Raw genomic sequence first — 17,169 nt, forward strand, 5'->3', positions numbered from 1 at the left:
TGCTGGATGGAATATGAAATGAGTGTTGGTGCAGCTTCTGTCGTGGCGCGAGTTTGTGACAAGCGGAGGAGCTGAAATGACTTCGTGCCACCACACCTTGGCCTGGGCTTGATTTGAGTGTGCTGCCAAATCTGAGAGAATCAGCTTCAGCTTTGGGCTCAAATTTACCTGTCCATGTGCATGTGTCTTCCCAGGGGGGAGTTGTTTTGGGAGCTCTGCTCCTTTTGCTGCTGTTCAGGGGACTGCGTGAAGCTCCTGGGCTGTAAATGGGAGCAGTTTGGGAGCAGCACTCAGAGTCTGAGATGATACTCCTGGAGATCCCAGGGAAGGAGGGAAGCAGCTGTCTCCTGTAGGTCAGTTGCCCGTGTTTTTGAGGCAGTTACAAACCCCTTGGTGTGGGCAAGTTTCAGCACCCTGACCCCTAGCAGTGCATGTCTTCAAGGTGCTGCCTGGGAAGGTAAATCCTTATCCTTTAATGCTCTGGAATCATTTTGGGGGGAGGCAGGGTGGCTCTCAGCACCAAGCTTTCCCTCAGGAGCTCACAATCCTTGGTGCTCTGTAGTTGCTGCTGGGTGCCTGGCTGTGGGAAGGGTGCTGGGGAGTCAGCATGAAATCCTCTAGTGGAGCTCTAAGTGGTTACTCCAGCCTTGTTCCTTGTGGAAAGGAGGAGTCTGCACAAGCTGTGCCTTGTCCAAACACCTAGTTTACCCAAGGTGTGCTGATTTTCAGGGGCTGCTTGGGTCTGTTGCATGTTTATTTCTTGCAGAGAGGATTCCCATGCTAGATGGTTTGGTGACAGACATTGATATTTTCATGGTCAGCCTGCTCTGAGAACCTGAACTGACTCTGGTTTTGGGTTGGCTTTTTTTGGGGGGGGGAGGGGAGTGTAAGCACCCTCTCAAAAGAGAGAAGATGAAAATCAAACTGTAATGCATCTGTGGACCCTCCAAGGTGACTTGTTTTCTCCCAAGAGCAGCAGTCTCGCTTCCTCCCTCATCCTGACCTCCTCCTCCTCACAACTGTGTAGCTCAGGGTGCTGGTTTGACTGGAGAGTGTCCATTTCTGTAGCCAGCCAGGGTGGCTTCTCTTGGAGGTAGCTCCAGCTTCAGGTTTTGGTTGAACTGTGATCTTAGCTACACTTTGACCAAAAATGACCCAAAGTGGCTGGACAGAGACCCAGCAGGTGAAGGTCAGGAGTGTCCAAGTTTGCAGACACTTCTGTCACAAATAAAAGTGGCCAGGACAAGTCAGTGTCCTGCTGTAGGGTGACCTGAGCTCCATCAGGCTGTGCTAAGCTGGATAAATGGCTACAGGCTGCTGAGCTGCCTCCCTAAGGGGCTTGGGGAAGCTCATGGGCAGCAAGCAGTGGATGAAGCTTCTGCAGCCTACATGTGCAGGTTGCCTGTGCTGGCCTGCAGCTGAGAGGAGGAGGCATGACCCCTGTGTGCTAGGTGAGGCTTAGTTCATGCCTCCTGCTTGGCTTTTCCTCTGAGCTTTCCAGCTCTTTCTGCTCTCCTGCTGAGCCTGTGACTCTCCTTTGGTGAAGTACCTTTAAGAAAAATGATTATTTTCATTATTTATGCCAGGAAATGCAGGGAGCTCTTCTCTTAGGTGGTCTTTGTGGCCCTTTGCAGAGCAAGATATCACAAATAAATTCATCCAGGGGGACAGAAGTGCTGAATGTGATTTAGTTGAGTATCCTACTCCCCCATAATGGTCTTGGGAGTTTGTTTTAGTGTGCCAGCCTCCAAAGTTCTAGTAGGGAAACATCCAAAGTTCTAGCAGCTAGACAGATGGTTGGTGTCTGCTGCTCTAGGTAATGTTTCTGGTGTGTGCCTGGGCATCTGGGGGGTGTGCTAGCAAAAGAATACATGTATCTAACAAAAGCAAAGTGTGCCAAGGCTGGTAGCAGTCCTACCAGCCAAACAGCCTTGGCCAGAGTGGTTTCTAGAGGTGAAGGAGTTGAATTAATGCATGGTTTGAGATGGCAAAAGTGTCTCTGGACTGACTGGTTTCCAGTAGGGTTAGAGGGAGGCTGGAGCATTTCATGTTGGTTTCTTCAGGGAGCAATACTTTTCCCTCCCTGTGCTTCAACACAAATCTGCTCTTTTCTGAATGGCTTTGGTGAAAGATCTGAGTTTTGAGGAGAAACCCACCTCTGCTTTGGATGTGGTCACACTCCTAGGAGAGTTCTCAGGCAGTTCACAGGGCCCTGTGTGATCTGACACATACATTAGGTGGGTCATGCTGCCCTAATTCTGCTTCCTTCCTAGCTCAGGCTCTACATCCACAGCTCCCAAGGTTTCTGAAGGCCTGGGTGAGCTGATCTGGACACAGGGCTTTCACTGAGGGGTATCTTGCACCCACTTGAAACGAGCTGTGGAAGAAGCTGTGTCCTGGCCAGCTATGGGAGACTGACACCATATGTAAAAGAAGGCAGATGATGATGCTGTGTGGGCAGGGAGAAGGTGCACAGCAGCAAGGTGTTGGTGTTCCCCACCCTGTGGTGCAGCTGAACCTCCCTGCACAGGGATTAGCTGAGGACAGGACCTGTGGAGTAGTTTCCTACTAAGTCTACCTAAGTTTCTGCTCCTCAGCCCTGTGATGAGGCAGTACTGGGGGACTGGTTTGAGGTGCTGGCTTTATAAGCTGTAGATGCATGTTTTGCAGGCCCTTAATTGAGGAGCTGAAATGCTCTATTGTGTCCTGCACCCTGAGTGACAGTCCAGGCCTGGCACTAACAATGCTGTGGTCCCTCTCTGAGACTTGGGAGGCTTCCACTGACTGTCACTGGGTGGTCGCACCCAGCCCATGTCACAGGCAGCTCTTCAGCTCCCTGCAAGGAGGCCAAGGCTGTGCTGGCACCTGGAGCATGGACTTGTTAAAGACAGAGGTGGTAAAGTGAGCAGTTCTGGCTGTGGAGAAAGAGAAGTTCAGTCAGCCTGGTCACTCACCAGCAGCTCCATGAGACCCAGGAGAACCTGCTGCATGTATATACCTCACGTTTTTGGGGTAAGGTTAGATGTGTGCTTGGTTCAGCAGCAGGGAAGGGACCTGCTGGTGGTGCTGGGAACTGTTCAGCAAACTTGGAGCTCTTTGACCCAGCACCTTCCAAAGATGTTCTTGTGCTCAAGCTGTGTTGCAGCACGGAGTGTGTGTGTGTGTGTGGTGCTCCTCTGGGGAGAGGTTTCTCTTGCTCCAGTCTTCACCACACACACAACCACTCTGCCCTTCCTGGTCTGTGGAGTTGCAGAACGGCTGCTCAGCAGGACACAAGGCTGGTGGCTGCCTCTCCTCCTGCAGGGGAGTCAATGAGGTGCTGGACCTGTGAGGAAATCTCTCGCCTTCTGTCTGCTCCAGGGCTAATTTTGCCAGCCCTTTACAGTGAACTGAGCCTAGCAAGGCTCCATGAATTCCAAGTTGGGATTAGCACGTCCCCAAAGCGATGCTGGACGCTCTCAGTAACCACACTTGGGGTGAGGAATGAAGGGCAGCAGCCTTGGATCACTTCAGAGCATCTCAGGGAAGCAGAGTGGGCGAGTGCCACCACGCTGAGGACAAATGGTGCCCATCGTGGTCTCTCTGTGGCTGTCAAGTCAGCAGTTTGCATCTCAGGGTGTGGCTCCAAGGCAGGATTGCTGGTGTGGCAGAGCTGGTTCAAGAGGTTTTCTCCCTCCCTTCCTCCCTCTCTCTGTTAGTACCTCAGGAGCTGAGGGGAATTGTGCATCATGCCCTAGCTGGCAGGGGGGTGGCATCTAACCCAAGCCGTTGTCTGTGCTGGGTCTGTGAGCTAGCTGCAAACGTGATGGGGCTGGTGGCAATCTGAGATGTGCAGGCAGGGTGGGGTAGGAATCTCTTGAAGTGGCTCAGCAGCTGGAGAGAGCCTGCGGTGGGGCCTCGCCCTCCCCCGGGGCAGTGAGTGCTCTCTGGGGCTCCTGCTGCAGGCAGAGTGGTGGGTCCTGGGTGGCCATCCCTGGCTGGGAGCCATGGCACCCATTTTTTGGCTGTTGGAGATGGTTGTCACACCCATGAAGGGAAATGGGCCTGGGGAGGTGGAGATCCACCCTCTCAAGTGCTCTGGAGCATATGAGAGGTGGGGAGGGAGGGAAACTTTGTCTCTCCCATGGCTTGGGGCAGTCTGTGTCCTGCCTAAGCACTGCCCTGCCCTGCCCTTCCCTTTGGTCAGATCCTGATGTGAAATTTGAGAGGAGGCCTCTGCCTGTCCCTACCAGTCAAAAGCTGATGCCTCTGCTGTAAACAGCAGTTAGCAAACCTGTCCTCACATGTTGGTGTCCATGATAGCCCCTGGGCCAGAGTTCACAGGAGCTTCACAGAATGTGGACTCATCAGCTGTGGGGTGAAGCTTGAGGAGCATGGAGGAGGTGATTTCTTCTGCAGCATGTGTGGAGTGGCACCAGCACCCTCAGGAGTGCACTGCCCACATCTGAAGGGTGGCAAAGCTGGATCTGAGCAGAGTCACAGCAGCTCTAATCCTGTGGCTTCCCAGTTGTTGACATTGGTGGTACCAAGTCCTTCCTGTGATGGGAAATGCAGGACACAGCCCACAGGGCCATCAGGGCCTGTGCATGTTAGCATTCATGTGACATGTGTGACAGAGCTCCAGCCCTTACCCTCCCCTCACTGAGGACATAGGTGGCCTTAAAGCTGGGAGAGAGAAGTTGGTGGACTGGAAGGACACTGCTTGTGCCTGGTGAGATAGCAAAGAGGAGGACACAGCTGCTGCCCTCCCTGAGTGGGGCAAGCAGTTGCCCTTGTTCTATCTTGAATGGCTCATACTGTCCCATCATGTTCATGTGGACTTCTGGGTTGTTCTCCTGCTTCCTACCACATAATGATCTCTTGTGATTGCTGTTTGTCCATCCTCAGACCTTGGTGTGCTTGACAGAAGCCAGTCCTGATGGATAGTGGCTTTCTCAGAGCGGTTCCCACTGCCCTGGGACAGTCTGTGCTGGGATGAACCTAACAGTGTAGTACCCATGGGATGAGCCCTGCGTGCTGGGGTGGGAGCCTGGCTGGTTGTGCCATCTGAAATGTGGCCCTGACCATACCTTACCCTGTTGAGTGATGCTCAGAGGGCTCAAGGTTTGTCTGCTCTGTGCCCTAGGTGAAACCTAGTCTGAACAAAGGTCACTGGGCACACCTCACTTTCCCAGTCCAGGCAGGGCCTGTGTGAGTGGGATGATGAATTTCTCTCTGCCTCAAACTGAAGACACTACAAATGAGTCCTGCCAGATGACCCAGGTTTAATAATGGACTTCTGAATTATTTAGGGACTCTTCAGATTTGGTCTGAGCAGCTCCCTGAGAGCTGGCAGCAAGTGAAGGTGGTGCTTGGAAAGCTTTAGGAACCCCTGTGAGCATTTGGATCTGGAGTGTGGTGGTCCCTGGGAGAAAATATCTCTGAAAGCACCTGGCTGATGTTCTGTGTCAGCAGAGGAGTGCAGGAGGACTGGCTGGTGGTTTCTCCCTGTCTCAAGCCTTGCTGTGTCCTCAGTGTGTCCTGGAATGAGCAAGCACCAGGAGCACTTGAAGGTACTTGTGAGTGACCACACAGTATTGACAATGTCTCCTGTTAATAAGCAGGTTCTCCCAAGCTTACCCCAGCTGGAGGTGACACAAGTTAGGAGAACAGTCCCCATGTCCTCAGTTCCTTCTTGCTGTTGGCTGATTAAGTCAGGAGCCACCCAGACAGGAGTCTGGAGGTCACTGGCTGGGTTGTGGGGGAGAAATGGCACAGGTAGGGGAAGTGATATGTTCAGAAACAAGGTGGTGCACTAAGATTGTCCTCTGAACAGTGTGAGGGGAAGCTTTTGGCTTCAGGGTGAGAGGTCTGTCTGGTGCTGCTGGTGACAGCAGTGTGGCTTATTGCAGAGGAGGAAATAATGGCTGAGCAACCTGAGCTCTAGAGAGCTCCATTTGCTATCAGAGTTGACTTATTAGTTCACAAACTTCTTTGCACAATGCCTGACCTGCCTTTTTTGGGTTGAAGGGGTTGAAGGCATCTGGAAGAGGTAGAAGGTGAGGAGGAAGGTGGCATCTCACACTGAATCCCTGCATGTGTGGAGCTGTAGCAGTGGGCTGAGCCTGAGGCAGGAGCTGGCTGTGCTTGGAGAGCAGGGGCTGGTTGGTGTAGCTGAGCAGATCATCCTTTCTGGATGTCCTGCCTGTTCTTGGCCCTGTTGGAGAAGCTGATGAGAGCAGGAGGACAGGACCTGAGATGAGATAGCAAAGATACTGAACTAGCAAAAGCACTGGAGGCAAGAAGGGTGGGGATCTCTTATCTCAGAACTGGAAGTGTTGTCTCCAGTTGGCTTGGAGAGCCTCTCATCTCAGTGAGGTTTGATGCTTTTGGGATCAGGGTCAGCCAGAACAATCCTGTGCAGAGCCCAGGGAGCAGTGGTCAGGCATTTGTCCCCATTTGGACAATGGAATGTGAGCATCTCAGATGGAGCTGAGGAGCTCTCTCTGGCTGCCCCTGTATAGACACAGCCTCCAAAAGCCTGTCAACAAAATCTGACAGCAGCATCCCAGCTCTCTGTCTTGGCTGGTCCCAAGCTGGGTGAGCTGCAGACCCAGCTCTTTGCTGTACTGCTGCTTGTGCTAGTCCAGGCTGGTTCCTGTTCTGGAGGGCTCTGGGCAGAGGGTCAGTCTCTTGGGGGCTGCAGGGAACTTTGGTGGTGGTCTTCCCTTTCTGCAGTGGTCTGAACAAGCTGTGCTGCCCACTTTGAGCTACCTGCAGATCTCCCTTGGCAAGGATGCTGAGGTCTTGTGATTTTTGAGGGCCAAAGAGCAGTGAGAATATGCTCCTACTGCTCCCTCTCTTAGTTAAGAGTTAGGAAATGCTCTGTGCCCTGTGTCTCTCACCCAGCTGAAGGTAGCTACACACCAATGGTTGAACCACACCAGCTCCTTTTCCCTTATCCTTGTTCATCTGATGGGGAAATCAGGATCCAGGATGAGTGTGAGCTGCTGTAGGTCACTGATGCTGGAAGAGATTTACTCATAGAGCCTGGAGCTTAATCTGGAGAGAGCAGACAGCTTGTGATGACCTCAAAGTTTTCTGTTTGCTGATCCTCCCTGTTTACCTCTTTTCCCAGCTCTTAGGAGGCAAGGGAGGAAGGGGAGTAGCTATCTGCAGGGGGTTGCCTGCAGATAAACCTGGTGGCAAAGCTTAGCCTGTGAATCCATGAGGGCAGGGAGGAGATGGACCTGTTGGACAGGGTTTCTTCTCTCCTGTTTCTCTGCTGTCCATGATTGTGCCACTTTGTTGCTGTAGAAACAGCACCAGTAGTAAACAGCATGAGCTGGCTGTCCAGAGACTCTGAATCCCTGGGGATTCAGGGGAAGCTCCAGGAACTTGAAGCAGAGGAGGTTTGGTGCTGAGATCTGCCTGGGGCTGTGGGGTGGTACAGAGAGCTAGGTGAGTTTATGGGTTGTCTGGTGGGGAGGTCCTCTCTGTAGCACTTCCATCATGGTTGGGTGCCTGGAAAGGTGCACATCTGGGTGGCTTCCTTGCTTTTTGCCTTTCCTTGGGTCTTCCATGGTTTAGCTTTAATAAGGCTGCCCCCATACCCTTCTATGTCATCAAGGAAGAGTCTTCAGGGTGTGCTCATTGTGGTTAGTGCTGGCCCTCTGGGGTGGCAACTGGCTGTAGATCATGCTGCCCTATCGCTGTGGGGCCTGGCAGCTTGGCAGGAGAGGTGGCTTGATAAAAGGCACCAGAGTAAGGATCAGGACGTTGCTGTTATCTAGAGCAGCAGCTCCCAACCCCTCCAAGAAAGACATGCAGAGGGGATGGTCCTCTGTGATGTTGCTTCTTACCTTGCCTAACTTTTCCTGAAGTGAAAGCCTGTAGGATGAGAGAGAAGAAAACTTGGAGAAGCTGCTGCAGAACTTAAGAGAGAGCAACACAAACACTGGAGGAGCAATCAGAAAGTGTAAGAGCAGCAAAGCTGTGCTGTACAGTCCAAGAGTGCCCAGCTGCCTTCTTGTTAACCCTTACACCCCTGCCTCTCTGCTTCATCTTGGGATAGAGATGAGGCAGCTGGAAGTGGCCTCTGTGCCTCCAGTTCACTGTGTGCAAATACTTCCACGTGGCACCAAACCCCAGAGCCCCTTTGGCCCATTTGGAGTAAGGAAGGAGCAGGTTCTGAGCTGCTTGTGGAGCAAAGGGGGAGGGAGTATGTGCAGTGGTGGTGCAACAGTGCAGAGAGTGGAGGAAGTGTCATCCTAGTAGATGGTTCTACATTCTGGCCATGTTCTTCCTAGTGGTCTTGGGTGGTTGTCTTTCCTAAGCATCCTAGGCCCCATAACCTGTGACTCAGGCAGTTTGTTGCTGTGCTCTGTATGGTGTCCTCTTAGCAGGAATTGAAGGACAAATCCCAGGGCTTGTAGTGCTTTTTCTTTCCCAGCACTCCTGTGGTTCAGCCTTCCAGTGCAGGCCTGGTGGTGCTCATCAATCTGACTGCACAGGACATGTGCTGGGGACACCCCAGCAGCAAAAGAGCTCAGCACAGCAGGTTTTTGCCTTGGATACCTTCTGATTTAGGGGGGTGGGAGGTAACTAAAAGGGTTTGGAGGATTTGATAGTCCTTCATGAGCTTCCTCAAGTTCTCATGGAACCCAGGCAGGGTTTGGACAGGTCCCAGGGTGCTATGGCTGGTGATGGTTATGGGCAGTGTGAGGGCTGGTAGGGCCATATAAGCTAATTGGGACAGTGTGACACACACTGGAGGTGACAGGAGTGAGAAGCCATGTCCTGCCCTAGGAGCAGTGTTTTCTCATTGGGCCTGTTGCCAGACTTGCCCATCTGTGATCTGATCAGGCCTGTTCCTCTGTCTGGTGCTTTTGCTGCTGTGGCTGGGCAGCATGTGGTTCAGCAGCAGCTGCTGGAGTTCTCCTTGGTTGGTGCTGGCTTCTCACCTGCCTCTTTCAGCCTTGCTCCAGTTCCCCAATTACTCTTTGTCTACATCCAAAAGTGCAAACCAAAGCCTTCTCCCTGCTCATCCTGAAATGCTGCCAGCCCTGCTCGTGATGGGAATCCCTCCTGGGCTGTGAAGCCTGGAAGGGCTCCAGTTCTGCAGAGATTCCTCTTCACTCCTCAGCCTGGTGCTGTGTTGTCTGTCTCTGTCCAGGAATCTTCAACCTGGGATATGCCAGTTCTGCTCTCCAGGTCTTGAGGGAAACAAATCCTGTTTAAAGTGGGTTAGATGTTGGGTTCCTCTTGTGAAACCAGGCAGCAGAACAGTTGGGTTAGTAGGATGGGTCTTGGTCAGAAAGTCATCACTGGTGGATGGGGCAAGCAGAGCTGCTAAAATCAGCTGCCTGCTAGCTTGTCCTAGAGCTGAGCTGGCCTCCAGGCTTGCCCTGAGCTGGACATGGCCACTGAGAGGTTGTCCTGGATCTCTTGCTTGAGGGAATATGACCTTCTCTTCAGGTCCCTCTGTGGTGCTGCCTCCTAGCTGGCTGAGCAGGGAGCCCAGGACCACTTTATTGATTGTCTCTGGGGTGCTGTCTGCAAAGCAAATAGCTCTGCAGAGCCCAAATATTAACTGAGTGACACAGGCACACCTCTTTAGGACCCTTCCTTTGAAGCCCAAGGGACAGGAGGTGGTGTGGTTATTGCATCCTGTGCTTGGGAGGAAGAGAAGCTGAGAAGAAAACTCAGGTGCAGGTGAGGAGGGAGAGGAAAAGTGAGGGGTGCTCTGATCTCCTGAAGTGGATGGAGCTGTGGCACAGCAGGAGGAGGCTTCCTGAGGCCTGGGAGATGAAGATGGTGAAGGTCAGGAAGGGAATGGCAAGGGACAGGGCAGGAAGTGACTCAAAGACTGCTGGTTGTTGGTTTCACTCTGTAAGTACATGAGGCCCTTCAGCAAAAGGACATCTTGTTCCTCTCTCAAATATGACCTGGTGCTTGTTCTCCTCTCCAAAAAGACTCCTCAGGAGAGAGGTCTTTTGCTTCTTCTCAGCTCACTGTCGCTTCCCTTGCCATCAGAGGTAGCTGTGCTCCACCAAAGCCATGCATACTGACTAAGAGGTACCCAAGAAGGGGTTTTGGAGAGCACCACCATGGAGCTCTAGGAGCCACCTCCCTGGCATCCCTGGGAGAAGGAGGCTGCAAGTGAAGGGACCAGGATAGTGCAGGAGCTGTCTGCAGGATTAATACTCATGCTTCCTGGTTCCTCCTTTAAGTGGATGGTCCCCAGGAGGGCCAGAAGGAAATGGACAGCTACCTTAGGTGGGAATCATTGGCTGGCTGGTGGTGGAGGGTAAATAAACTGCCTTCATCTTCACCCTGTTTGACACAGAGAAAACCTTTGGACTTCTTATCCTTGATAAAACTCTAATCAGCATGGAAAATGCCTGGATCCTAATGTGGACCATAAAGCTGGATCAAAAAGCAGTGCTGCTATGTCACTGCTGCATGCTGGGGCTGGCCAACAGGTCCATGTGTAACGTGCCTGACTCGTCTCCTTTGCTTTCCTGGGGCTGAGCTCCATCTGGGACATTCTCACCCATGGCAGTTTTGGAGGAATCTCCTGATCTCCAAGTCTTGTGTCCCTGGCTGAACTGACAGTTGACACTGGAAGAACTCCCAGCAGCAGAGCCACCCCCGGGAAGATCTCGGTGTGGAAGCTCAGAGCTGTGACTCGCTGCTGTGCTCTGGTGAGGTTTGCCTGGATGGGCTCGCAGCAAGAAGAGTCAAGAGGAGTGTAGCAACCTGGGATGGGCTGCTCCACCAAGGCCCAGCCCTGGTGTAGGCTGTGGGGCAGAAGTAGCTGGCTCTTCCTAGAAAAAGGTGAAATTGAGCTGTAGGAAGGATCTGTGCAGCTCTCCCAAGGTGTGTGCTGGTGGAAAGGTGAGGATGGTGTGAGCATGTTGTGGCTTCGTGTGGCTCCTGTGCTTTGCAGTTAGCTGCAGCTGCTTATTCAACCAGGCAGCAATCCCCTGCCCGGCAGGTGAGGAGCAAAGCACATGAGAACAGAAAAGGATCTTGAAGAGTCTTTACACAAGCCCTAGGCTTATATCCTGACCACATTTATCCTCCTATGGAGATTTAGAAAGCTCAGGAGCTGTGATTTGTGTCACTGTCCCATGAGGAAGCTGCACCCCCTGGGGGTGGAAAACTCTGCTGTGGAGATTTGTCCAAGGTCCCAGCAGATGCTGCCTCTCCCAGGGCGCACGCCTGGAAGAGCAGAAGCTTTTCCTCACTCCTGTCTGCTCTGTGCCTGCTGAAATATGGTTTGTCCCCACCCTCCCCAAGACAACAATGACATGAAAGCCTGGTGGCCCCAGTCAAGGGCACCAGAGGCGTTGTGTAACTGGAAGGAGCTCTTTGGATTGTGGCAGAGCTTCTGGCTCCTCAGCCGCTGCTGGGATCCTGCTCTCCTACAGACTGTGCACATCAGGAGGCCAGACTCTTCCCTGCCCACAGAGGGCCTGATGAGGCATGGGGAGTTGGGGAGCTTTGTGGTTGATGCTTAGGCTTTAGAATTAACTCAGCTGGATAAGAGGAGCCTCTTTCTTCAATGTTCTGCTTCCCTCCTTCCCCATTGCAAAGAGCTTTGGGGTTCAGGTGCTCCTGCCCTGGTTCCTGGGGTTTGCGCCTCGGTGGTGTGGCCTTCTGATTGCCTCAGAGGTTGTGCTGTGAACGAGATCAGGGTAGAGCCAGAAGCATAGAGCTGTGTGTGGATCTGTCTGGAATAAGGTGAAGTTTGTATTCCTGATGTGCCCTGGGATGTGGAAGAGGTTACCCAGGGAAGTGGTGGAGTTGCTGTCCCTGGAGGTGTTCAAGAAACATATGGACGTGGCACTTCAGGATGTGATTCAATGGCCCTGCTGGTGTTGGGTCAATGGTTGGACTTGGTAATCTTGGAGTTTGTCTCCAACCAAAACAATTCAGTGAGTCCATGCCAGGTTGGGCTGAAGGCAAATCTTCCAGAACACCTTTCTCTAGTCATAAAGCCTCTGGGGTTGTTAGTGAGCGGCCAGCTCGTTGCTGCACGTTCAGACGGGGCGAGAATGGGATCTGGCCTCAAAGCTGTGATGCATGCTCAGCATTAACCAACACAAAGTGGTTTTGTGGTCCAAATGCCAAGCCAGAGTCACCAAGCACTGGAGCCGGCACCATGTGGGCAGCAGCAGTGGTAGGGAGCAGGGTCCTTCAGTCCTGGTGGAAGTGGTTTCCTGCTGGGATTGTACCTCCAGCAGGAGCCCAGCATCTGCCCGTGGGAGCCGGCTGGAGCCCTGCGGTCACGTTCCTGTTCAGTTAGCTGGCCTGCACAATCCAGAGCCTGGGCTGGCTTGGTGCCACTTCCAGAAGCACAGACAATACCTGGTGTGGCTGGCAGTCTGGCAGAGCAACAGCTGTGTCCACTCCAGGAGGAAATCTTCCCCCAGGATGAAGGAGCCAGGCACCAAGATCTGCAGGAGGGGTTTTCCCAGTGTGTTGGTTATCGACCTGCTCGCTGCCTTCAGGCTGTACTTTGCTACCAGGGTTTATCAGGCTCCTGGTGTACTTGGCCAAGTGCTGTCCTCTGGCTTGTGCTGCTCTGCTGAGAGAGGTGTCAGAGAATCACAGAATTGTTTTGGTTGGAAGGGACCTTTAAGCTCATGGAGTCCAACACTTAACCCAACACTACCAGGTCACCACCAAATCATGTCCCTCACCACCACATCTCCACTGCTTTGAAAACCTTTCAGGGATCCAGTGCCTGCTGGAAATGGGGCTGCAACTGCTCATCACAATTCTGGCTGGAGCTGCCTTCCAGCCTGGGCCTGCAACATGCCACCCTACTTGATCCCAAAGTTGGCAAAGACCCACAGACTACAGGACCCATCAGTCTCTGCTTCATTAAGCACATCTTCCAATTAACAACAGAGCTGCCTGCTGGGATCAGTACTCCTTAGCCTTGCTTCCTGGTCTTGTGGGAATGGGGTGAGAAGTTGGTCATGCTGGAAGGTCCTTAGCATACTTGCCAGGACTGGGTGTGCCTTGAACTTCCCTGCTGGGATGTAGTAAGGAATAAGATACCTGCAAAACCATCTGAAGTCTCCTTCAGCTGGACATGGTCCAGACAGGAAGGAGGAAGCACTCTGACCTCCTCCTCTCTCTGTGTAGACATTCAAAGAGGAAGCTACAAATGAGGTTTCCTTGGTGTGTTTGCCCAGATGGCCTCAGCCTTCTGCACCCTCACACAGCACTCTGCAAGGCAGAAGTGATTTGGAATGGTTCTGGGATGGGAATTGTGGTTGTCCAGCAAGTGGGCCTGGTTGGGATTCCTCCTTTTCCTCCACTGAAGGTGAGGAAGGGTCTGCAGGTAGAGCTGGAATCAGCTGGGCTGGTTTCTTCTGTTGGACTTGCTCTCTATTTGCATCCTACCTGGCAAGCAAATGCTGAGCTGGGCTGATGGATGATGGGGAGAAGAGTGGGAGCTTTCCTGGCTGCTGCCTGGGGGGCCTCAGCAAGGTCTCCTGTGTGTTAACAGGAGCTGAGACCTGTGGGAGCTGATGGTGCAGGTTCCTGCTCCCCAGTGGTGCTGGGTCCAGCTCTGGAGCTCTCATCACAGGAGAGATGTGGACCTGTTGGAGAAGAGCCAGAGGAGGCCACAGCAGTGATGGGAAGCCCTCTGTTGTGAGGCCAGGCTGAGAGAGTTGAGCTTATTCAGCCTGGGGAAGAGAAGGCTCCTTGGAGACCTTCTGGTGGCCTTTCAGTGCTTAAAGGTGCTGAGAAGAAAGGTGAGGACAGACTTTTGAGCAGGGCTGTTGTGGCAGGACAAGGGGTGATGATTTGGAACTAACAGAGGGAGATTCAGACTGGAGAGAAGGGAGAGATGTTTTATGCTGAGTGTGGTGAGAGTCTGTCCCAGGGTGCCCAGAGAGGTGGGGGGTGCCCCATCACTGAAGCCGTTGCAGGTCAGGCTTGGGGCTGTGATCAGCCTGCTCTAGTTGAGGATGTCCCTGCTGACTGCAGGAGGTTGGACTAGGTGAGCTGTAAAGGTCCTTTCCCACCCAAACTAGTCTGGGATTCCATGAAGTCCAAATGAGTTTTGAACTCCATCAGAGTCTGTCTGGGACTGGGGGCTGTGGCTCCTCTACCGTTGCTGTGAGGCTGCTGCCAGCTTCCAGACCCAGATGTGACAGCAGCTGCTGCATCACCTCCTGCCCCATCCTGTCTTCTGGTGTGAATGGTTCACAGTGGGAGCATCCCTCATTGGGAGGAGTCAGCCTGGCTAATCCAGAGCAGGTTGCTTTTATCTGAGTGGATTTATGGAGCATTCCCATGGAGGGCTGGAGGGGTGGCCAACAGCTGGGGACAGTAATTCCTTCCAGATCCAGCAGTGCTAGTGTCTGTCAGGAAGCCTAGTACAGATGTACTCAGGACATGCTCTAGGAGAAGAGCTACTCCCCACACAGAAACAAGGGAATAAATCACCTTCTGGCTGTGAAAATTGGGGATTTGTCTTCAGCACAAAGGATTTCAGTTCCCCAGTGCCTCCAGCACAGCAGAAAACTGAAGCACCTGGAAAGATGGGGAAGATTCTTTTTCCTTTGTCCCAGTTTCACTGATCTGTCTCCCCCCTTCCCATGTTTCTGTGTCAGCACTCATTGGGAGTGAATTATCTGTCTCCCAGGCAGCCCAGCTTGCACCAATCTGGTGGCTGTAGGAGGAGCAAAGCTGATGTTGCAGTGGTGTGCTTTGGATCCAGGACAGACCCTGCCTAAATCGATCTTCTCTGGCAGGTCTCTCTTGAAAATTGCTACCACCAGAGACTTATTCTGAGCAAGAGGCCTTGTGGATAATCACTTAGGAACAGAGAGACTCTTCTCTTGGGGAGCAGAAGCATGTGGGCTTCCCAAAGACTATGTGCTTGCAGAGCAAAAGTTCCCTCAGAGGACCTGGCTGAGCTGGGCTGGGTTGGGGTGAGACTCTTGGAAGCTGGTGGTTCCTCCTGCTCCATAACTAAGCTCCCTTGGTGTGCTCTCTCCTCAGCGTGGCACCATGAGGCGGCGCTACGAGGACGATGGCATCTCTGATGATGAGATTGAAGGCAAGAGGACCTTTGACCTCGAGGAAAAGCTGTCCACCAACAAGTTTAACTCCACCTTCGTGGTCTTCATGGAAGGCAAAGGTTTGTCTTGGACTGATGTGCCTCAGTGTGTGCTACTGCTGTCAGTACCCAGACGGCTGCTGTGCTTGGCTGCTTCTCCAGCGAGGCCTGGTGTGGGAGATGACCTTCCCCTGAGCCTTTCTTAGAAGGCTGCCAGGGGTCACAGTTGGATGTGCTCTTGTGCATCTGACTGCACCCAAGCCCTCCTCAACTGCTCACTTAGAGGGTGCTTACAAGGCAGTTGTGGTGTTAATGACATCCTGCCATGAATCCTTTTGGTTGGAAGAGACCTTTAAGATCCTGGAGTCCAAGCCTTAACCCAGCACTGCCAGCTCACTGCTAAACCATGGCCCTCAGTACCACCTCTCCATGGCTTTAAATCCCCTCTAGGGATGGGGACTCCACCACTGCCCTAGGCAGCCTAGGCCAGGCCTTGGCAACTCTCAAGGGCAAGAAGTTGTTCCTCCTGTCCAACCTAAACCTACCTTGGTGCAACTTGAAGCCATTTCTCTTGTCCTGTCACTTGTTCCTTTGGAGAAGAGACCAACCTCCAGCTCATTACACCCTCCTGTCAGGGAGATGTTCTCCTGCCCTGCATGTTGCTGCCTTTTTTCCATCCTTCTGTGAAGTTAGGCAAAGTCTCTGCTGTTCACACCAGCCCTGTGCTTTGCTGTAAACCACTTTACTTGCACAACCCAAGTGGTGCAGAGCAGGCAGGGGTCATTTCCTGCTCCTCTGCAGGTCCTGCAGCAGTCCCCAAGGAGTTTGAAGGCAGTTTGATGCATACTGGGGGAGGAATGACTCAAGCCTGTGAAGCTCTTGGGCCAGGGAAGCTGATAACAGGGTAACAGCACAGAAGCCACTTGCTGTGAGGAGCAGTGAGCCAGCCTGCAGCTCTGCTGGCTTGCTGGGACACATGGCAGCCAGGAAGGAGAGGGTTGGCCTGGGTCAGCACCTGGAACTGTAGCCACATGTCTCCTAGATCCTTAATTTAAAGATCATGTGGGATCTTCCCTTTCTTTTACCACACACATGGCTCAGTGGGATGTTTGTCATCACATGCCTTAGGAGGGTTCACCATGAGGGAGAAACACTTCTTCAAGGCTTCTCTTGCATGGCTGTTCCCCTGGCTGAGGCAGCCTGTTGGAGCCCACCCTCCCCTGGGGGGCCTGTCAGCAGCACACCACAGAGCTGCTGCTAAGGAGTTCTAGGATCTCCACAGAAAGTGAGGAACAGGGGTTTATTTGGCTGGCTCAAAACACAAGGAGGTTCTTGGCTCTCAACTGCACAGGGCCTTGCCCAACCTGATCTGAGGGTGAAGGCAGTTTGCTGGGAGCAGGGCTGGGCTGGACCTCTCCAGAGATCCTTTTCAACCTCAGTTTGTCTACAGTCACAGGATCATAGAACGTTAGGGGTTGGAAGGGATCTCTAGAGATCATCCAGTCCAACCTCCCCTGCCAAAGCAGGATTACCTTGGGCAGATCACACAGGAACACCTCCAGATGGGTCTTGAAAGTCTCCAGAGCAGGAGACTCCACAACCTCTCTGAGCAGCCTGCCCCAGGGCTCCAGCAGCCTCGCACCGAAGAATCTTCCCTTCACGTTGAGGTGGAACTTCCTGGGTTCCATTTTATACCCATTGTTCCTTGTCCTATTGCTGGGCACCACTGAAAAGCAACTGTTCAAAAGAGTCCTCTGAATGTATCTCCCCTAACACCTTCCCTCTTCTTGTGTCCCCTCACCAGACTTCACAGTTGAATACATCCAGCGAGGTGGCCTCAGAGACCCTCTCATCTTCCGGAGCTCCGATGGCTTGGGCATAAAGTAAGTGGTAGGGACATGGAGAGGTGGATGGCTCTGACCTGATGTCTTGCTCCTCACCATGCTGTGTGAGATCTGGTCCTGTTGGATGGACCAGTGCTCTGCCAAGCTGGTAGGATTCTGTCCTGCCCATGCTCTTCTGGACGTGCAGTGAGCAGAGAGGAGCATCTTCCACCTCGGTTACCTTGTTCTAGCTGGTCTGGGCTTCAAGTGAGAGGA

At 52.9% G+C, this 17,169-nt stretch overlaps 1 protein-coding gene across 2 annotated transcripts in view; it reads left to right on the forward strand.

Moving 5' to 3' along the window:
- KDM2A (lysine demethylase 2A) overlaps positions 1–17,169 on the forward strand; it is a 46,442-nt gene that overhangs the window by 2,723 nt on the left and 26,550 nt on the right. For both annotated transcript variants that reach the window (XM_054171672.1, XM_054171671.1), the window contains exons 4-5: positions 15,013–15,151; positions 16,875–16,953. In XM_054171672.1, coding sequence (XP_054027647.1) covers positions 15,013–15,151; positions 16,875–16,953 — 218 coding nt within the window. The remainder of the gene's footprint in view (positions 1–15,012; positions 15,152–16,874; positions 16,954–17,169) is intronic.

The sequence above is a fragment of the Dryobates pubescens genome, chromosome 22 (assembly GCF_014839835.1).
Source record: "Dryobates pubescens isolate bDryPub1 chromosome 22, bDryPub1.pri, whole genome shotgun sequence".
NCBI lineage: Eukaryota > Metazoa > Chordata > Aves > Piciformes > Picidae > Dryobates > Dryobates pubescens.